Source organism: Talpa occidentalis, unplaced genomic scaffold (genome assembly GCF_014898055.3).
Source record: "Talpa occidentalis isolate TD23 unplaced genomic scaffold, MPIMG_talOcc4v2.1 talOcc4.4, whole genome shotgun sequence".
In the NCBI taxonomy this organism is placed as follows: domain Eukaryota; kingdom Metazoa; phylum Chordata; class Mammalia; order Eulipotyphla; family Talpidae; genus Talpa; species Talpa occidentalis.
Window position 1 is genome coordinate 19,748,280 of NW_023604295.1, and position 23,167 is coordinate 19,771,446.

The 23,167-nt window shown below is 41.4% G+C and overlaps 1 protein-coding gene across 5 annotated transcripts in view; it reads right to left on the reverse strand.

The window, feature by feature from the left end:
* The window catches only part of TNIK (TRAF2 and NCK interacting kinase), a 400,363-nt gene that overhangs the window by 7,305 nt on the left and 369,891 nt on the right, over positions 1-23,167 (reverse strand). For all 5 annotated transcript variants that reach the window (XM_054700355.1, XM_054700354.1, XM_054700353.1 and 2 more), the window contains 8 exons: positions 21,874-22,003; positions 15,937-16,101; positions 13,877-13,988; positions 12,882-13,052; positions 9,017-9,160; positions 5,594-5,728; positions 2,473-2,573; positions 433-582 (listed from right to left, as the gene is read on the reverse strand). In XM_054700355.1, coding sequence (XP_054556330.1) covers positions 433-582; positions 2,473-2,573; positions 5,594-5,728; positions 9,017-9,160; positions 12,882-13,052; positions 13,877-13,988; positions 15,937-16,101; positions 21,874-22,003 — 1,108 coding nt within the window. The remainder of the gene's footprint in view (positions 1-432; positions 583-2,472; positions 2,574-5,593; positions 5,729-9,016; positions 9,161-12,881; positions 13,053-13,876; positions 13,989-15,936; positions 16,102-21,873; positions 22,004-23,167) is intronic.

The window sequence follows — 23,167 nt, forward strand, 5'->3', positions numbered from 1 at the left end:
TAATAAAAGCATGCTATCAATTTAGTGAAGGTCAAAAGTCATTCACTTTACTAATTAGTCAAAGTTAGCATGACTTGTATAAAAAGCAAATTTCTTTCCACTTGCAGGTTGTTATAAAGAGAGCATTGACAGGGCCTCCCTGGTGGCACAAGGGGTTAAGATGCAACCTATGAAGCCATCTGCAGCCACTGCAGCACAAGTTCGATCCCCCGCCAGGGAGCTACCCACATGGCGCAGCAGACCTCTCCTGACTCACCCACTGCTCCCCTCAGCAGTGTATTTCAGTCAATCTGCCTGTTCTGCTCCCCACTCTGTCTCTGGTGAATCCTCTCACCCCCCTACACCTCTGGCCTATGCCCCAGTTCTTGTATACATAAGTAAATAAATCTTTAAAAAAGAGAGAGCATTGACAGTCTATTTCCGAGAACTTACATGAGATGGTATGTAGATATCATAAGAGTTTCCTGAATCAACATCAATTACATGGAAACCAGTGTGTGAACCAAAAATAACCTTTAATCTTTGCCCTTCTTCTACAGTGAGATCAACAAGCAGAGGCTTGTGCTGGAGATCTGCAAAAGACTTTAAAAATCATACCATGAGTATCCACATTATTCAAAAGTCTTAATAATTCTGTCCATTAGCTATTGCCTGGTAGAAATTAATGTCTGGCTTTCTTAACCAAAAAGCTAGGAAATCTCCCATGTTATTTTAGGCATATTCATATTTGGGGTCTAGGAAGAAGGGTCTAGCACCCCACTTGTACCCCTTTCTCCATCCCCTGTCCTCCAGGGCAGAGGAATTGTTTCACAGTTGTCAATTCTGATGTGTCATCATATGTTTAAAATACAGTGCCTGGATACTCCTGTCCGGTCACCCTCTCACCTGTCTCGTCTCAGCGCTTTCAGAGACACTTGCCTTTGGGGGTGGGGACAGTTGGGCCAGTTCTGTGCTTAGCTTGCTCAGAATTCAAGAGTAGGCTCTCCTTCTGATTTTCTTTCAAAGAGTGAATGGATATCAGATTGGCAATTTCTCTAAAGTGCACGTTGACCTCTGAGACTTGGGTTTGGGCGACAGAGAAGGAAGGAGAGGCTGGAACATCACAAGACTCATGGCTTGCGTTAGCCAGTTGGGTTTAGCTAGAAACTTGACCCCAGCCAAGTTTATCACGGTTCAGTGTGTTTGAATCCAGAAACTAAATCACAAATGGCAGTCAAGTGTTCCTGTTTGTTATGCCGTTATTTAACCCATTCTACCTTTATTGGGTCCTGAAGTCTATGCCACTGCTGCCTAACAGACCCTTCTCATCTTTTGCTAACGTCATTCTTATAATGTGGGGGTTCTAGCTTCATAGTCTTGTCCCATGGGAGGGTTCAACCCTGTCAGCTCCAGTATTTCCCATCCAGGTCTAGTCTTTGCTTTTTCCCATTTTCAGGCTTGGTGTGATCTACTGAACAAAGAAGTTTGCACTCATTTTGTGTTTGGCGAGCAAACTAATGGCAGTTACTTCAGAACTGGAAAGGGAATGGGATTTTGATTGAAAAGCTTTTTTGGCAAGAGATTTTGGCAGAGCAAGCACCATCACTTTAGCTATTAGGAGGTATCCCTTTAGTGTTATTACTATCCTAATGCATTCCAAAACTTTCCATAAAAGTGGGGTTATGGAGGGAGCCCATTTCCACAGTCGAGTCTAACTTCCTGAAGATAGAACACATTAACATTACCCTAGGGGAAGAAAACTGAAGTGGGGTGATTAAGGCCTGAAGAGGGTCTCATAATGTTTCCAAGACAGTTTCTACCATTACTTGACATATGTGGCAAGAAAGAATATGTAAACAGTCAAAGGGAGATATTGGTCACAAAGTGGGGAGAAAAAGCTATCCAACTGGAAGAAGACAGAAACTAGGCCAATTCCATATGTGATTACATTCAGTAGACATTTTAGAAAAGTCAGTATTATTGGGGATATATGCGCATTGTGTAAGTTTTAGAGACTTTATCCCAAAAGGTTTCTGAGGATTCCAGGGTGTAGAGGCTCAGTTCAACCTTGAGATTCAGTGCTGTTATTGGTCTGTCTTCTTCAGAAGTATTGGAGTGGCTTTATCATCTCGCTGCCTAATGTCACAATGAATACTTTGCCCTGTGACCATTCCAGACTGAATGCCACTTGGAGATGATGAGTCATAGACCTGCTATGGAGGAGGGTAGACCCAACTCCCCGCCTTGTGTCTACTAGGCTGTCTCATAAATTTTAATTTGGCTAATTTTATAGCATGTATTAATGCTTAGTATTTACTTTTGGAATACTAATCCAAGTCTTCCTATCCTTTTAAAAAGGGGTTTATTATAGATAGGGAAATTGGTACTTGTCTATGTAGTGGACCACTTTGTTAGCTGATAGAAACCTAAACTAAACAATAACAACAACAACAACTACTATTACCCTTTTTAGGTAATGACATGCCTGCTTACCTTAAATGCCATGAATTTATGATATGGTTTAGGAGCCCAAGCATATATCTCCACAGCATTCTTTAAGGCAATCACCAAGAATTTGATCCTTTCATATTTAACTGTAACAGAAAAATTACAAATTATAAAAGCACATCAATATATTCAAGTTTCTGTACATAAGAGTGTTCAAGCCACAATTTATACATATATATATATAAAGTCATAATCAAGGGTGATGCTCTTGGTGTGGGTCTTTCTCACTGATACAGATTTAACTTTCTTTAGTGTAGTTGGTCTGAAGAATACTTGAGACTTTTGGCTTTCAGTTGAAGGCTCTTTGCTTTATCTAAAGCTATAACTGCTCAGGCAGGCCTTCAATCACTAGGGTTATTGTGAATGATACATTGTAGTAAGACTCTGCACCATCCTGCAGCTTCCTTGCTTGCTTTTTTGTCCACCCACATGGAGGTAGCTGAAAGCAAATTTAGGACAATGGCAGGAAAACTTGCCAAAGAGTAGAGACAAAGGTGCTGCTTGCTTATGATTCCAATTTGAATTCCAAGTATTAGGAATTTACAAGGAATTAGTAACCTTATAAAAGAAACCTCAGCGACGTCTCTTTCTCTTTGTGCTACCTGAGGTCGTCGCAGAGACAGCTGTGTGTGAAACACGAAACAGTCCCTACCAGACGCCGAACCTGCCATTTAATCTTGACTTCACAGCTCAGAACTATGAGAAATAAGATTCTGGTGTTTATAAGTCACCCAGCCTGTGCTACTCTGATACGGTGGCCCCAACAGACTGAAACAGTACGGGTACCATCATTTTCTTTACAAAATATCTGAACAAACACGATATTCTGTGTCTTAAGGAAATTGGACAGCCCAGGATAACTGACTAAATTCTCTACCATGAGCTCTTTCCTTTTGTTTATACATTTTCTTCACTATATTTTCAACTAGCTCTTTGGCACTTTATTTCCATATTCCTAAATAACATGCTTATAATGTTATCTCTTAATTTTTTCAGTGTTAGATTTCATTGACTGACTTTGTAGGATTGGAAAGGATCCAGTCTCTTATAACCATCTCATTTCCCTAGTCCTCTAACATATTTGTTCCTTCCCCACCCCCTTAATATCGTATTTTTAATATTTGGTTAAGTCAATATCCTGTGTTCAAATTATTACTGTTCACCAATGAGGCACAGAGTGTACCATAATTACAACTCCTTTCTTGTTTTCCCTTATTTTTCTCACTCCCTAATTTTTCTGTATCTGTCTCTAAATACATGTAAACTTTCAGCTAGTATTGTAAATGTTTTCAAGTCAGTTAAACATGGCAGGTTATCTATTAGTACTACTCAATTTTTCTTGCAGGCACCTATTCTGGAACCCTATGGTGCCCCACTCTGGTTAGACTGATGTCTCTCTAGGCCTATGCATGTATGCTGCATCTCTTTCTCTCTTTCTCTGCATGTGTGTGTGTGTGTATTCTGTTTCTTTAGAGATCCTGGCTAATATGATGGATTATAATAGGTGAAAATAATAGTAATTATAATAATAATAGGTAAAAATAATAATATAATAATAAAATAATAGAAATTATAATAGTAATAGGCGAAAATAATTTCTACCTTAAGGGTTTTGAAAGCCAAATTTGCCTCATTGTCTTCTAATCTTCTAGAATTGTTACTAAGTCCCAGACCACCTTATTTTGGGTCTATTATATATAAACAATTAATTTATTTACATCTAATCTGGAAACATTAAGGATCTTCTCATTTCCTCACCACTGAGACATCATGCAAATGTGATTCTTGCAAATAAGTTTTTCATTCACTCTATTGAGCATTTGGAGAATGCTTTTAATTTGGGATTTAAATACCTCAGTTCTCAAAAAAAAAGTTCGTATATTCTTTGACACTTTCTGTCCTGCTGTTTTTTAAAAAGCATTCATTTATTTATTCATATAAGAGCTGGGGTACAGGCCAGAGGTGCAGGTGGTGAGAGGATTCACCAGAGACAGAGTGGGGAACAGAACAGGCAGACTGACTGAAATACACTGCTGAGGGGAGCAGCAGGTGAGAGAGGAGTGGTCTACTGCACCATGTGGGTAGCTCCCTGGCCGGCCGGGGATGAAACTCATGCTGCAGAGGCTGCAGATTGCTTCAAAGTGCTGTGCTTAACCTCTTGCACCACCAGGGAGGCCCTATCCTGCTGTTTTTAATTTTCTTTCCTAAACTCATACTACTTAGATTTTGAATCACTGAGACCGATCCTTTCCTTTTCAATACCCTTTCTCTCCTTTCCCTCCCCTTTTTATTTTTGTTCTACTTTCATAGATTTTTTTTTTTTATCTATATGTTCCAACGGTTCTACTATATTTTTTATTCCTCACAGTATTGTTTATCTTATTTCCTCTAAAGACTTCTTTTTCTGTTTGCTCCTATCAGTGCGTCTCCCTACTCGCGTTCATTCTAGGGTGGGCAGCAGAGAGGGTTTTTTCCAGCACTTCAAAGAACTCAGTCTTCCCCCCACCATCTGATTGGCTGTGTCAACCTTGCATCTTCTGAGTGGGGGAGGAACTGGTCCTGCAGGATTTACAACAGCCCTCCTATTCTTGGTCTCACCCTCTAAGTCCACCTTGGTTTCTAGGGCCTTTGTAGATGTTGTCCAGTCCCTGGGTTGATTCTGATAACTTTGCTGGCCACGGAGTTAGAATGCAGCATTACCCTGCTCACCTAAGTCAGTTCTAGGTATCCAATTACTCTTGTTCAATTTTGTTTACATCTCTTGTTCGCTAGACTTCCCTGTCCTAGGTCCCTTTGTCCCTGTGGGCTTATGGCACTTTCCATTCTTACTGTCATTTTAATGGGACTTGGGGAGGGAGTGGCTATAAATGTTCAAATTGGAGCCTAGAACTTTATTCTGAATGTACTCTTTGAACTCCATCAACCTGACTTTCTTGAAAGTGTACTTACTAAAGTGACATATTTAAGGTTCTAACGTCTTAAACTGATCACAAACATATCATTAGTTTCTGATAAATACTGAACTAAATAGATATTCAATGAAACTTGAATTGAACGAAATTAACTGAATATTTCTGAGTAAGTAATTCTGTGCCTGGACACTTACCAACTTTATAATGTATACAGCCTTCCAAGTCCCCAACAGTGATCCAACCTTGCTTCTTTTCTACTTCTGGGTCATTGTGTAGTATTCTGTTTCTTAACCATGAAAGATAGTAAACACGTAGCTTGTTCTTCTTTCCTGTGGAAAGAACTGAGTTTTAACTTCAAGCCCCCATGATAACTTTTTCTCTCAATCTTTCCCCATCTCTATTTTATTCATGTATTTTAATATATAACTCTCTGTGTGCATAAAGGTATAATATCCAGTATCCTCAATATCATCAGTGTTGTCTCTGTTGGGACTTATGGTTAAAGAGCTCCAAATATTTTGGACAAATAAACACTTTATAATGTATCTCACACTTTAGGTGATTTCATATTTGAGCGAGGTGTTCTTATTCTCTCTTCCTAATGGAAGGGCAGTGTCTGCTGATCTCAGTTAAGATCTAATTCTGTGTTGGGATGATTGATCAGAGTTCTAGAACATTTTAGATCTAATTACATGATGTAGTGTTGCTGACGACTGGACATTTTAGTATACTGATGTGTGACTGCCTTTCTTTCACTTTATTTTTTTTTAAATAAATTTTATTTTTATATTCCTCATACAATTGCAATCCCCTTATTTTGACCCCAATCCCTCCCCTCCCCTCACCCCACCCCCCACCCCCACAGAGTGTCTCTTGTTCATAGTTGTTTGTTGATTTTGATATTTTCTTTCTTATAGTTATTCTTTTTCCTGGTCCCTTATTTAAGTTTTCTAGATTCCTGCTATGAGTGAGGCCATCCGGTATTTTTCTTTTTCTTTCTGGCTTATTTCACTGAGCATGATCCCTTCCAGCGCCATCCATGTTGCTGCAAATTGCATGTGTTTATCTTTTTTGAATGCTGAGTAATATTCCATGGTGTATATGGACCACATCTTCTTGATCCAGTCATCTATTTTTGGGCATTTGGATTGTTTCCAAAGCTTAGCTATTGTAAACATTATAAAGTGTAAACACTTTATAACCATATGCCTATGTTGATGGAGATCCTGTTGTTTTTCTCCCTTATTACTTGAAAGATGACAAGCTGGTAGTAATTCAAACACAAAAAAAGGAATTTTAAAGGAGATCAGTATCTCTTTTAAAGAGAAACAAATTCAACAAAGGCAGTCTAGGCTCAGAAAATAACACTGGACATGTTCATTATGCTGACATCACTGAAAGGACCAGCCAACAATATAGGAGAGGAGAAAAAGTTGTGAACTTGGAAATACTTTCCAAAAGTCCCTTGTGGTAAAGTAGTTGTGAAGTAAAGGCTTCTTTGTGTAACTAAGTATTTTAAAAATATTAAATGGTATACAAGGAGCAAACTTCAGTATATTAATGAGATTATCTGAGTAGCAGATAAGAAAATGTCCCTCAGGGTGGTTCCATCCAAGTGATCAGAAATTGAGGCCTGTGGGTACCTATCTGCCTTTGATTCATCTGAGACATCAACAGACATTTTGTCTTTTACAGGTATGACATGTACCCAAAGAAGAAGAGAATTCATTGAAGCATGTCAGGCTGGATTTTACCAGGTGAGTGCACCCCTATCTTAAATTTAGGAAGTAGTTGTGCAGCTACTGCTCCTTTTGTAATACAAGTCTAAAATATACATTAACTGCAATAGCTAGAGCAGACTGGCAGGCCAGGCCTCCTCTTTGTGCCAACACAGAACCAAGGGCAGTTCAAGAATCATTTGCTCCTTTTTTTCATTTTCTTTGTAAGAAGAAATAGTTACATTTAAGAATGGGGATACGTCACTCACAATACAGTGAGGCCTAAACACAGTTTTCTGATATTATTTCCATTTTGGGTAGGTGACTGGCACATGTATGGTTTTGAATTTCATTTGACAGCGTAGCTATCGAGAAAACAATGAAGCAGAATAACTTCAATACACTGACTTAAACACAAATGACCATACAGAAGGAATTTTCTTGGGTAAGACACATTTGGGGAGAATAAGAAGAGATTAAACACTGAGCATAGAGTGGAAAAGTAAAAGAAAGAGGGAATTATAGCATCAAGGGAAGACATTTTCTCAGAATCAGAGTACAGCACTAGAGTGAAACTTGATTCAAGGTTTGACCCCGAAGCCTTGTGTTGTGTGTTGTGAAGCAATATCTGAATGCAGAATAGTGGTTCTCAAACTTCGCTACACATAGAACTAAAGCGATTGCTGCCAGGCCCCACTCCCAGAGATCCTGACCCACTGTCTGGCCTCTTCAGGGATTCTAATCTGTGGCAGAACAGCTACTGGATGGAAGGGGAGGGGGATAGCAGGTATTATTTATTAAACTTCTTGAAACACCATCAGGAAGAATAGATTCCTTCAGGTGACATTTTTTACTTGCCAGTGATAAGGTCTACATTTTTCTGTCCCTCCCTTTTATTCAGCCCTTTTTGGGAACCAGAAAGCTGCAGAATGTAGCAGTAAGGATTCCTATATTCGAATCTCTTTGCAGACATAAATGCCAGGTGGGCCAACTGCGCTTGTGAAAACATCAGTGGACTCTCCGCCTGCACCCCTATGTTTATAGCAGCACTGTTTACAATAGCTAAGCTTTGGAAACAACCCAAATGCCCAAAAATAGATGACTGGATCAAGAAGATGTGGTCCATATACACCATGGAATATTACTCAGCAATCAAAAAAGATAAACACATGCAATTTGCAGCAACATGGATGGAGCTGGAAGGGATCCTGCTCAGCGAAATAAGCCAGAAAGAAAAAGAAAAATACTGGATGGTCTCACTCATAGCAGGAATCTAGAAAACCTAAATAAGGGACCAGGAAAAAGAATAACTATAAGAAAGAAAATATCAAAATCAACAAACAACTATGAACCAGAGACACTCTATGGGGGGTGGGGGGCGAAGAAAGGAGGGATTGGGGTCAAAATAAGGGGGTTGTAATTATATGGGGAATATAAAAATAAAATTTAAATAATAAAACAAACAAACAAACAAACAAACAAAAAGATCAGTGGACTCTCTAAGCTAGTGCTGTTCTTGTGAGAAAAGAGAGCAAAGTGTCTGCTCACAGACTTCCCACTCCCAGAAGCCTATATTTTGATGCTCCCAGTAGATGGCAATAACTGGGGAGAAGACTCCTTGGAAAGATCCTTCCTGAGCCCTGGCAGAGGTTACGAGCCCACAGCATTTGTGCTTTGTCTCTGCCTGGTTCTGATTTCATGCAGAGTCGACAGTCTTCCCTTTCAAGGTCAGAGTTTCCAGAATTACAAAATCTGGGTGATCTCACTCTGGCCATACAGCTATAATTTATTATGTCATTCTTTAGCTGGGAAGGGCAGGGCTGACTGTTTTTTTCAGAAACCAGGTGATTGTCTTTTACACCTATGCAAGCGTGGAGACGCAGTCACCTAGTAACATACCTGATATTGTCACAAGGACGTTCAGTCCCTCTAGCACATCCATCTGCTGAAATCGCCTCCGGTTGATCAGATTATAGACTTTGCCTTGCCCACTTCTGTCCAAAAGCATCAGGCCATTTTCTGTTCCCACCAGGAGGTTGACACCTGCGAATTTAAGAAACACCCAAGACTGATTTTATGGGCTTTAAACTTCTACATCTGGGGTTTCCAAGAAACTGTGCCTTGGAAATATAAATGAGGGGGTCCACTCATAGGGAGCATAGAAGTGGAAGCTCTGATATGGTAATTAAATCACTGTCCCTCTGGTAATGGAATTATTTTCTTTTATAAAGTGGAGGCAGTATTCATTACATCTAGCCATTTACTACCAGTAGAGAGAGTCCTTCTCAGGAGGAGCCAAAGGCACAAATGTGACACCAGCACAATTAACCCTTATTCTCACCTTTTCTTGGCTCTCTCTGCCATCCCCAAGATTCACTCCCACCCCAATTTATGCTGTGTTTTCTAGTCTACCCTCTTTCAATAAGCAAGAGTGCCTATTTCCATACACCACTGGAAGAAAAACCCTGCTTCCTACTCACACAAAGATCACACCTACAAGACTGTTCTCTCTCTCATATTTTTTTAAAAGATTTATTTATTTATTTATTTATACAAGAACCAGGGTACAGGCCAGATGTGCGGGAGGTTGAGAGGATTCACAAGAGACAGAGCTGTGAACAGAACAGGCAGACTGATGAAATACACTGCTGAGGGGAGCACTGGGCGAGACAGGAGAGGTCTGCTGCACCATGTGGGACCCTCACTGGCTGGCCAGGATCGAACCGGTGCTACAGAGGCTGTGGACAGCTTCACAGTGCAGCACTCAGGCCTGTGCCACCAGGGGAGGCCTGAAGACTGCTCTCTTTTAAGGAAATGATAAGTCAGTTCAAGAAAAGGTGTTGTTAGCCTGAGGTTAAAGGATATACTGACGATAAGGGACTTCTCAGGCATCTATCTAGTCCAGTTCGCTTCTCATACCATAGTCCCTATAACAAAAGCTCTGGCAGTTAAGCGGTCTTCTTTGAATAGCTACAATCCTAAAGATTCATCCCTAGCAAATTATACCTCTCAACCTTCCAAAACATATGTACATGGTGAGATGTCTACTGTATAATGGCTTATATTCACAAACAGGGAACTTTCTAGCTTCTCTCCTCTTGCTTGCTGTATAGCTATCTTCTTTTGACACAAATTATTCAATATTAAACATGGCTACTTTGGTGTTCTGCCAACTGCCTCTTCTGCAGAGGACACAGCCTTACCCTCCTCCATATCACATCTCCCATTAAATGATTCCTGGGTTTCATGTTTTCCCCACCCCCTGCCCCCAACTTCACAAGTGCTTTTGGTCCTATAAAATGGTTGTAATCCGAAGTTGGCCTAGCATTTTAGATGGGTACAGCTGTTCATGGTGATACAGATCAGGATTCCTGAGCTGGAAGCCTTCCACTTTGTAATAAAAACTCCCCTAGGGCCTCCCTGTCGGGGTAAGGGGTTAAGATGCAAACTATGAAGCTATCTGCAGCTATTGCAACTCCAGTTTGATCCCCAGCCAGGGAGCTACCCACATGGTGCAGCAGACCTCTCCTGACTCGCCCGCTGCTCCCCTCAGCAGTGTATTTCTGTCAATCTGCCTGTTCTGTTCCCCACTCTGTCTCTGGTGAATCCTCTCACCCCCAAATCTCTGGCCTGTGCCCCAGTTCTTGTATGCATAAATAAATAAATCTTTAAAAAATAACTCCCCTTGACTAAGAATTTGGACTAAACAGAATTAAATGCTACCCTTTGCTCCTTTTCCCCTTACCCCTGCCTTGTAATTAACCTTTAACTTGTAACTAATACATTTCTCTCTGACTGCATCTCTGGCAACTTGGAAAATTGATTATGTTACATCTCTAACAGAATTCTCTGTGCTTCTTTGAGGTCCACAGCAAAACCAAAAACAAACATCTGCCTATTGTTACCAGCTGGTAGCCCTGGAGAAACACTCCCTGCAGAGAAAGACAGACATCTTGGCCCATGGCTCCAGACTGGTCCGCATCTCCTTGGACCTGAAAATGCAAAGCCCTGCATTGCCGGTACATTTTGTACTGCCTCACCTCCCTCCCTGCTTTTAAAAACAGCACTCCTGGGCCTCCCTGGTGGCCCAGCGGTTGAGCGCTGGGTTGTGAAGCTGCCCACAGCCTCTGCAGTGCCGGTTGGATCCCTGGCCACCGGGCGAGGGTCCCACATGGGCGCAGACCTCTCCTGCCGCCCGCTGCTCCCCTCTGCAGTGTACTTCGTCAGTCTGCCTGCTCTGCTCAACTCTCTGGCTCTGGTGAATTCTCTCACCCTCCCGCATTTCTGACTGTACCCGGTGCGTGTATAAATAAATAAATAAATAAATAAATCTTAAAAAAAACAAAACAAAACAAAAAACAGCACTCCTGCCATTCAGAAGGCTGGTTATTAGGGTATCCAGCCTGCCGACCCTCTTGGTGGCCAGATCCAATAAATTCCTTTGTGAAAAGACATTTTCATGGCTCAGTTTGGCTTTCTGGTGGTGGTCGAAAAACCCAGTTTGTTCGCTTACCCTTTGACAGAATCCCATCACATCTATACTGAGTTTGAGGTCAGTTAAAACTTGCAGATCTTTTTCACAGGGACTGTAGGCTGATGTTTTGAACTAAAAGATAAAGTCCATGATTTGTTCTCCTTTTTAAGTTTTATTTGCTCCAAGTTTTATCTCGCTACTGCTAGTGGTATGGCCTTAAGTAACTCACTAAAATACCTGGAATTGTTTTTCTGGTGTGAAATAAGGCAATATTAGTGTATGAATGAGGGGTACCCAGGGACCCCAAAACTTGCATGCTCTAAAAGGGTCCAGCCATCCATGCATACAAAGGCAAAGCAGAGAGAAGAAAAGATATTTTGAATAAAACACCCCATATTACCCAGACTCTTCTGGGCAAATTGTCACACATACAAGGTTGATCCAAAGTGGGGCCGCTGAGGCCTGAAAGTTTGCCCTAAGTACCTGGGTACCTCCTCTTCCGGTAAGGAGACATCAGAAAACGGTTCTAAAACAGGACCCAGAAATCTGGGGCAAAAAAGAGATATCACATCAAGATAACGGCTGCCATTGTCAGCTTTCCCACTTGTGTCTCACCAAGTGTCTCTTGTAAGTGTCTCCAAATGTCTCTCTTCCACGTGTCTCTTTCCATGTCTCCCTCCCAGCTGTACCTGGGTGCAAGTCGGCCACAGAAGTGAGAGCTCTCTCTTTCCTAGTCCATGTGCCTGCCTTGCTAAATATACTTCACCTGGGTGCTTAGTCCTGTCCCCTAGTTCCCAATAGCTAGTCCAAGGCAGCCGCGTGCAAGTGGGGTAGGGAACCTGGTGCCTCCCCTAACAATCCCTCCTTTCGCCAACCCCCATCACTGCTATGGTGACAAAGATCTGGGAGAACCTGGTACCTCTCCTAACAGTAATACCATTACATATATGTAATACATGTAGATGTCATATGGATGACAGAGAACTGAATTTGGGGCACATTACATGGTGCTGGGCATATTGTAGGTTTTAGGTTGTAGCTAGTTGTGTTGTTGGCTTAAGTCCATCACAGTTACTTGGCAAGCTCTTTCTAAATCTGATAAGCTATCTTGGGCATTAAAATATTACTTCTTCCTACATGTGAAGTTACTCTTGATCTCTCTGAGGCCAAGACAGGTCAAAGCCAGGTCTCTAATATCCAAGATTCAACCGTACTCTTTTGATAGGGAACTAGACACAATTTTGACATCTGAGGATCTGTTTTCAAAGAGTGGCAAAAAGTATCACTTACCCCATAGAGCTGCACAAAGTATTTCTGAGTTGAATCGTTTCTTGTATTTTCTGATTTCTGGTGTGTCACTATGAGGCCGAATGTTGGTTGGGTTTACATTTACCACTGAGATCTTTCTTGCTTCATTGAGTTTGGCCTGTTCTTGCCTAAGAAGTTCGCTAGTAAACAGAGCTTTGAGAAAGAGAATCAGAGAAGTCAGTGGCATCTTGAAAAATAACCAATGGAGCTATGGAGAAGAAGCTTCAAAAAACTATGACTTCTCTTTGTTTAGTGTGCATTGTCGTAAAGGCGAAGAAACTCTGAAACTATGTATATTTTATACTTTTTTTAGTAGACTAAAGTATAAGTTACTCAAAGAAGCAGTATTTTTATCCATTAGTAAAACATAGGCACTACATGGATGGTTTAGAGCATTGGTATTAATATCACAAAATTAAATACCCCATCTTCTATAATATATGCAAGGAAGATTTACTTTTTGAAATTTCACATTGTCATGACAAAAATTAGCCTAAGCTGGCCCTAATGATTAGTGAGTTGCAGAAGTCTAGAAAGCGAAACTCTCCTTGAAATCAGCCAGACCTTTGCAGTGGGAACCACACACCCAGAATGCAACATAACTCAAGACACACTTATTAAGTGTCACTGCATGCACAGCATTGTACCCAGAAATTGATTTTGAGAAACATGAAGTAAGTTGGGAGGTCTCTGAGGAATAGCTTTTCCCAGAGTTCCTGGATACCTCTGGGTTCCTACCAGAAGCAAAATAGAAGAGATGAAAAAAAAAATGGAAAGAAAGAATTTTGTTTTACAGAACCAATAATAAAAATAAAATAAAATAAAAATAATAATAACAATGATAATACCTCTTCCCTTGGAGACAGCGCTTTCACAGAAAATCACTTATTTACCAAACTAGTGATTCATTTCATTATGAGGCCACATCAGAAAGGAACACCAAACTGTTTCTAAAATCTTGGGGTCTTCTAGCTTACCCGTAGCTGATGATTCTTCATCCTCTTCATCTTCATCGGTGGGGGATGTCTGGTATACTCTGGGATCCACAAAGGGGGTAAAGGAGGCCTTAGTACTGCTCCCCATGCCATACTGATAAAAAAGCAAGAAGATTAAGAAGAGCAGATAAATACTGAATGAATAAAACATGACAACAATATTTACTGTGAACTATAAAATGATTAAAGACTCTTCAATCTATCCAGCTGTTCACACTCTAACTCCCTAGTCAAAGTGTGTGCCTCTCTATCCAGTTCCTCCTGGTATTTGCAAAATTTCATTAATTATGATTTTGCAAGATACAGGGTGCAAATTACATTTGGACCACATGTGGTCCAAATATCTTAATATCTGGTTAGATGGCTGGTGATAGAGCTTTTCTTTTCCTTGAAGTAAAAACAATTTCATACTGACCAAATGGTCTTAAGAAAAGCTGACACAATTTGTTGGGGGAACAGTATGTCCTGAATGGACTCCACCCACTGATGTTTCATGGATTCCATCCCCACCTCCATGCCAAAAAAACCCCAGGTACTGAGGACTACAAACCCCATCATGCCATGAATTTGCCATGATTCATGACTTCCTGAAGGGGGGCTGTGGGCAGTAAGGGTGGAGTTAATCAGCCAAACAATGTGGGCCTGTACTCACTTGGTTTTTGCCTGCCTTCAGCGTGCTCTTGGGGCCCAAGCTCAGACAGTATTAACAGTAGGGCACCTTCACCAATTAATCTCCCTCCCATTTCCCTATTCCTCTTCTTTTCATTTCCCTTTGTAAATAAATCTTTTATTAACCTTTCTATGTGTACCTGCAGTTGTGTCTTGTTCTAAGTTTTTTTTAAGCACCTGGGTAAGGACTCCCACCCAGACCACCCATTTCCTTTTGGGCTTGCCCTATAACAAACTGACAATAAGTTGGCATGTTTACCCAGCAGAGCTTCATCCTGAACATACCACCAACCAACGTTCCCTCTTGCAATCTGGCCTGGTGATGTAGGTGATTGATGTTGGCTCAAGAACTCTTAAAATCTCTCTTTTGATCTTTAAAGTACGTAAAAGAGATGAGGCAGTTACTGACATTCTACTTAGAGTTGGGGCAGCTGCAGAATTTGAGCCAGGATGCAACCTAATGGGTTTTTGGGGTGCAAATAGAAGTATTTAGGCAGATAAACTTCCCCACATGACATGAGGCAAAAATAGGATGCCATACTTTCAATGTGCCTCCGGTCTTTTCCTTGGGGCAAATAAAATTTATCTGCTTTATAACTTTAGAATCAAAAGGGCTCATAAAAAGTTAGCACATGACAACAACAACAACAACAACAAATAGTACATATGCTTTACAAACACTGTTGGGGCCAACGTATGATTCACAGGACTATCTATGAAATATGACCAAACACCAACAACTCATTCAACCGGTCAACGTCTGTCAATGACATCTATGAACATTGCCAAATTGTGTTATTTCAGATTTTTGTTTTTCAGATTTTGTGTTATTTCAGATTTATATAGGAAAGGCATCCTCTCATTTCTCCTTCGCTCACACATTTTGGAGTTTAGCAAGACGAACACTTAGCCAACAAGAGCATATCCAATGATTTTATTTTTCATAAATCATTTCAGCTTCATTTATTTTAGGTCAAACTGAGTTTGACAAAATTCATGCAAATATGAACATTAACTGCTGGCTTTGGAAGCTTTATAGCCTAAAGCATCAATCACTGGCTTGGGACATAGAAGGTCCAAGTTGTGGGCCTAACTCTGTCATCAGTCAGTTATACTCCTGGTTGTGGGCAAGTCACTTAACACCCCTTTGCCTCAGTCCTCTTATCTAGAGAAACAGATATGGGTCCACATGGCACCTGAGAAATGTCTACTGCTCTGCTTCTATGATTTCCTTGATTTGAGAATATGCATAATAGGAGCTAAAGAGAGAACCATGTTTTAGGGAGCTTGGCAAAGGCTCATTCTTGAAGTGAGCAGGGTTTCTGATCCCCTAATGGATAACAGAGCTGTCCTAGCTGCTGCCCAGCACCTACTTCAGTCCCGGAGTCCATTTCTTGGGAATGGGTGGAGACACGCCCTAGGCCCTCAGTCGGAGTCCCAGCTGGGGAATGGCTCTGCTGCACCAGGTCTGGGAGGTTGATGTGGCCAGCAAAGCCATTGCTGTCACTATGGCCAGATCGTTTCTTCTCTCCGGATGTCTGAGGGGGTACAACACATGGGGATAAGAGAGAAAAGGCAAAGGCTGCTGAGTATGTCACCCATCACACAGTACCGAGCAATGGTCTCCAAACTGACCCATCAAGGTGTGGGAAGGTAACATTCAAATTTTCATTTAACCTAACAAAATTAAAAAGTTAAGCTTTGCCAAGTGTAGTATATGGATGGATGCTGTTCATAAAATTTCTTTGATCACCTCACTGCCCTGGCTTTTCTTTTCTGGAGTCTGTCCTGATCTTGCAATTACAGTTCTGCACTGGAGTGAAAGGAGGTGTAACAGGGTAGTCCAGGTTCCCTGCCCCACTCAAGGAAGGGTAGAACTGAGCAGGGAGAAGGAGAAGCTGAAGAGGAGACTGAAAAGGAAGGAAGAAGGATGGAGAGTTGGAGGCCTAGAGGAGGCGCATAGAGCAGAGAGACACATGAAGAAACCGTGCTTGCGTCTTGGCCTTGGGTGAGAAACCCGTGGGGAGGGCAACAATGGCAGCTTTTTAAAAATTTTGCTCCTTCTATCACAGACGTGTTGGGCCCCTTCTGTCCCTTTCCTATGGGTCCCCATCAGAAGGTGCCTTACTCTTGTGGCAGGCTTTCAAGCCTTAGTGGCCCTGCTTTGGGCCCACAGTTTGGCTGGGCATTTACCCATGAGGGGATGGGGAACTTCGGGTGCTTGACTTATAAACTATATTCTTTGTCTTCTCTTTATTGCATAAGAATTGTATTAAATTTCCTTTCCATTAAAGGTTACTCACTAGGGTACATTTTGTCTTGATGCGGTGGATGGCACAACCTATAGCGGGAAGGTTTGGGGCTTCTGGGGTGGGTGCCCCGCACCCTGCCCTGTAATAGAGGCACTTTTTTTTTTTTTTTTTTTTAATAGAGGCATGTTTTATTTATTTATTTATTCATTTGTTTGTTTTTTTGTTTATACATGCACTGGGTACAGTCAGAAGCACGGGAGGGTGAGAGAATTCACCAGAGCCAGAGCGGGGAGCAGAGCAGGCAGAAGGACCGAAGTACACTGCTGAGGGGAGCAGCGGGCGGCAGGAGAGGTCTGCGCGCCATGTGGGACCCTCCTCCGGTGGCCAGGGAGCAGCCGGGGATCGAACCGGCGCTGCAGAGGCTGCTGGCAGCTTCGCAACCCAGCGCTCAACCGCTGCGCCACCGGGGAGGCCCGAGGCACTTTTTTTTTTTATAGCTAATGTTTTAAGGAACTGCCTGACCATTTTCCAAAGCATTTCTTTTACATTTCCATTAGCAGTGTATGAATGTTCAAATTTCTCCAATAATTTTTTTTTCATTTTAACCACATTTTTTAAATTTTATTTTTATATTCCCCATACAATTGCAACCCCCTTATTTTGACCCTAATCCTGCCTTTCCCCACCGCCCCCAAGTGTGTCTCTGGTTTATAGTTGCTTGTTGATTTTGATTTTTTCTTTCTTATAGTTATTCTTTTTCCTGGTCCCTTATTTAGGTTTTCTAGATTCCTGCTATGAGTGACACTATCCGGTATTTTTCTTTTTCTTTCTGGCTTATTTTGCTGAGCACGATCCCTTCCAGCGCCATCCATGTTGCTGCAAATGGCATGAGTTTATCTTTTTTGATGGCTGAGTAATATTCCATGGTGTATATGGACCACATCTTCTTGATCCAGTCATCTATTTTTGGGCATTTGGGTTGTTTCTATAGCTTGGCTATTGTAAATAGTGCTGCTATAAACATAGGGGTGCAGGTGCTCTTTGGAATTAATGTTTCTGTGTCATTTGGGTAAATATCTAGGAGTGGAGTTGCTGGATCATATGGAAGGTCTATCTTTGGTAGGTTGAGGAATCTCCACACAGCTCTCCATAGTGGTTGGACCAGTTTTACTCCCACCAGCAGTGCAGGAGAGTTCCTTTTTCTCCACATCCTCGCCAACATTTGTTGTTGCTAGTTTTTTAATATGTGCCATTCTCACTGGTGTAAGATGGTATCTCATTATAGTTTTGATTTGATTTCCCTGATTGCAAGCAATGTTGAACATTTTTTCATATGCCTGTTGGCCATTTGTATTTCCATAGAGGCAGTTTTCAATTTTCTTTTTCAAGATAAAAACAGACTCCCAAGTTCCTAAGGAAGAACATATAATTGATGTTTCCCAGAGACCTAAGAAATAACTGGAAACCCTTAGTGCACTCAGTGCTTCTTGGTGTCATGTTCCTAGGCCGTCGCCTGCAGTGGAGACGGGCATCACAGTGCTTGTGTGCAGCCTATACCAGTGCTGAAGCTCAGAGATGGACATTTTATTTCTAAGTGACATTTGGTGGGGTCAGTCCTAATTTAGCTTACTGTCCCCTTATTTATGAGTATAGGGATTTCTCCTTCTTTTCAACTTCAGTTGAAATACTGAAAAGCTTTTTCACATTTCCTCTTCTATCCCATAAGTAATATAAATCACCCATTGTCTCTTTAGAGTTTCGAGGTCTCTCTTACATCACAGCATTCTGCCTCAGGCCAAAAGCCCAGCAGACACATCAGCTATCAAAGAAAGACCAGAATAGGCAAGGAGGGAGAATGGCCCACATTTGAGAAGCTTAAAGTATCCAGCCATGACCTTTGAACCTTCCCACTACAGAGCCATCACCCCTTTCTAGAATTAAATACCTTCTGTGTGCCAGGAACTCTGCTGGGAACACAAAGAAGAATAAACAACAGTTCTGCCCCCTTGAACCTTATTAACAGAGCCCTCACCAGCTCTACAATTTCCACACCCTCATCATTCCCTTGGAGGTGGGTGCTAAGATGTTCAGGACTGTGGTAAAAAATTTATGTATGGTATGCCATTGCACCCTCACAGTAACACCAAGGTTAGCTTCCATGTCCCCCATATTACTGATGGAAAAACTGTAGTGCAAAGAATTTAATGAACTTGCCCAGATGGACACAGGTTGTAAGAGGTGAAATTGGGACTTTAACTGAAACTGACAGCAAACCCTGTCACCTCGGGCAGCTACTGTAGTGGCAGCTCTGCTTATGGCCACAGCTGAATGGACCAAGGGTGTATATCTGAGTTAAGCAGGATCAGATTCCCACTGTAATTTAGTACCAGATTTGAGGGATACTGGTCAGTGTCTGCTGGAAGTTGAATTGGGGGTACAGTGACTATCTTGTAATGGCAGCAGGAAAGGCATGAGCATGTGTTTGCTGAAGAAAAGTAAGTTGGTCTGTGGAGAGAGAGAACAAAGGAGAAATATGGAAGAAAGGTGAGCTGAAGACAGGAGAGACAGGCCGTGTAGAGCCTTTAGTTCCCAGTGCCAGTGCTGCAGAAGGGCCCAACTCACTTTCTGCCTTTGGGGTCCTACCACCAAATACCTTTCAATCTCCAGTTCCCTATATCTAATACTACCTCTCCTACTTTTCTTTTTCTTGAGCTGTGTTATTTGGGCTCTTTTTCCTATTACCTGTAACCAAGAGAGCTTCTATAGTGACAAGCTAGTATTCTGATTCAGTGGGGTGAACATTCTGGTTCAGTAGGCTAAACAGACGCTGGAGAGATACCAGCTGGTCAGTTAGGAAGCTCTATGTACAAAGACCCACGGATCCCAGGAGAGGCTGCAGGAGAAAGGGAAGGCTGAGCCAGACCCACAAGGGTCTTATGGGTGAAGACTGGGAAGTGGTGAAGAATAAGTCTTCCGGCAGATGGGCTCTTATGAACAAGTCTTTATGGCAGATGACAGTTGATAAGGTGTCTTCTAGAACGAGGGTAAGGAAAGGTCCTGTGGGGATGAAAGGCAGGTAGAAGGGAAGGTAGAGCCACAGGGGTAGCACACGACAAGGGCAATTTGTGCATTTGATCATGGGTAGTAGAGTCAACATGCTCTTTAGAACAATCTAGACCACTAGCATCAGGATGAGCTGAGGGAGTTCTTGCTGTTCAACTTGGAGAACTGAACTACTAACAGCATCCTATAAAGTAATTTGTATTATAATGAACTCTATTTTACTTTCTTCTTATTTTGTAAGAGACATAGTTTAATTTGCATTTGTCTTTTTAGTACTTAGTTTTAATGGACTACTTAAGGTTTGCGCTTTTAAAAGTCCATGTTTGGGAAAGGTAGAATTTAGAAATTAAGAGAACATTAAGATGTGAGGGCACTCAATAGATCAAATTCATGTAAGATACTGGTGAATGCCATTTCAAAATGATTGGTTGTGGTCATAGAATTGTGAAGTGCTTTCAATAATAGGAAACCATTCAGATGTGAATGATAACTGAACTAAAATATCTACTTCAAAGTGCTGATTTTGTCATAGAAACTTGAGCAAATTTTAAACCACATTAGAAATTGCACTTCTTTTACTTGGAATCACAGAGTAACTCATTCTAGAACACTTTCCCCTCCTGTTTTTCCAAGTGACAAGCTACAGTGATAGAAGTCCTCTACACTTCCATTGAAAATACCCATTTACACACTGAGAGATTTATATACCAGCTATCCTCAATGTCAACCTCAGCAGCCAAGTCCATTTTTCGACTTAGGTTTACGTGAAAAGACTCTTTAAAGCCTACTTGAAAGATCAGCAAAGCCATAAAGTGAAACTCTAGCAAGTTGCTTTGTGAAATGCACTTCCAGTTATAGCCCTACTGCCAATTATTACTGCAAAGACCTATTCATCTCAAAACTACAGTTCCTTTCTTTCTTACAAATGAGATGACCTCTGACTTTTTGTAGAGCAAGGTCTGCTATGAGGGTTTCCCAATTTTATCCTGGTTGAGGGAGAATGACAGGTGATATACGTTTATGTTTCAGAGGAGTGGAGAGTAATAAGTAAAAGGAAAACTCCATGGAGAGAGTGAAAGAATGTAAAATAGTATTTACTGAAGACTCATGTGCAGTAACTCATTTAATTCTCCCAATCTTGAGTCACATACTCTTATTTAGTATTATAAGGTGGTTCTGGAATAATGAATAGCATACTGGAATTCTAGTGATAAAAGTTTACAGATGATAAAATGGATGTGGGGAGACATCTGTCACTTTTGCCCATTGTCATCAGCCATCACTCTCCTTCCAAGCAAAGACCTGCTGTCAAGCTTACATGGTGATGATCGAGTTAAAAGGAAGATGGCTTCTGATTGATCGAGGCCTTGTGGATGGCAGATACAATGGGGATACTGCGTGTTGGAAGATCATGTGAATAGAAACGCATCCCCTACCACTCACCCAACAAAATGATTTTTTGAGACTAAAAAAAAAAAAAGGGGCTAAGGTGTGTTTTTAAGTAGATCTACATATTTCTTTGTTCTTTCCTGAAAATTACTTAATGGTCTTTTAAAATGCTAATCTAACTAGATAAGATGATCATCATTTCTTGGAACTACTAAGTTTTTTTCTATGCCAGGTCTGTGAGGATAATCCACAAGGGGAGAGGTATAAAAAGGCCATTGATGCCATTCAGAGACCATTCATTTGTTTTCCTGTGTAAGAAACATCTGGGTTCACCAGTTTTATAGCCTCAGGCTCCAATTCTATATTCTGATTTGCATAGCTCCTACTGAAGAATGTGAACTAATGTAATTAAATCAACTGCAAAACTTAGGAGGATACAGAAAAGAAGGCAACAGACAATTAAAATCACCGAACCATTTAGAAGCACAGCCCCCCTCCTCAATTTCCTATGCTTAAAATACATGCTGCGGGCATTTTCTATGAAAACTCCAATGTAAAAAGCACTTGAGACATGCACTTCTGCTAGACAATTTTTTGCCAACTTACCTCTCTTATCATCAAGGTGCCTTCTCTTGAAATACTGCTGCTGAAAGTCTCGGCGTGAGAGGTCTCCAGCCCGTGCGTGCCCACCATCCCCACGTTGTACTGCTCCGTGCTCCCTGGAGCTCCCGTTGGGCTGGGGTGAGAAGGAACAATGTTCATGCTTGCGGAGGTATGTTTGGGAACCCTATTTTTTGTTCATGTTCATTTTTTTTATCATGATAAAACATACATAATATTTAAGTGAAACTAGTCAAAAGGAAAAATGATAAATATCGGGTGGTTTCACTTACACATGGAATATAGAAAAATTGAACAAAGGGACAGGAAAAAGACAACTTGCAAGTTGACCATAGGTCTGAGGCACACAGCAGGGGAGGGAAGCGCGCGGGGATGAGAAAGATGGATCATGGGTGCTGTGGTGGTGTGAGAACTATGGGAACTACACCTGAGGGGAGAAATCAAATATTGTCCAAAAATGAACAAGGATATGAGAAAATAAATAAATTGAATAAAAAATTCAATCCTTCCCATAAGCAGGAAGGCTAATCAATTAATCAAACTTTTTTTTTTTTAAAGCATTTTGAAGTTTATAGATCAGTGGCTTTAAGTACATTCCATATTAATCTGTGCTGTTGCACTGATGCCCAAGCTGGAGTCCCCCTTCTGCAGCACCCTTCTCTCAACCTCTAGTCCACCAGCAGCCTGGGTGAGTGAGCTTCCTGCTTTCTGAAGAAAAATCACCGCAGTTGCTGTCACAACCCACCAGGCTCTACGGGAGCTCCAAGCCCTTTTCACTTGGACCACTTGACACCCTGACCAGGTTTCTGCACATGCTAATCTTTCTGCCTGGAGACTCCTCTCTCCCGGACTCCTGGCTGCTTCCCTCCATCTGATTGCATCTCAAATGACACTTTCCCTGAGACGCCTTCTCTAGCTTCCTATGCCTCATCTTACCAGCCCCTCTCTTTGTCTTCACCTCCTCTCCTTAATAATTCTTATCACATTTTGTAGTTCTCTATCTTTTGGATTCTCATTTAACTGTTTCCTTCTCTCTGATTAGAACATAAGCTTGTGAGAGCAATCAGCACCCTTTGCTGATTACTGACCCAGCACCCAGCATGGAGCGGGGAGCACAGTAGGAGCACAAGAAACTATCATTTTGATAAATAGGTTTGACATTATAAAGAAGAATTCAGGGACAGGCACTCTGGTTGATGAGGGCATCCACCAAGCAGGCTGTTTAACAGTCTTCAGTACTAATATAACTCTCTGTAAACAGCCCCACTGCAGTGTATTT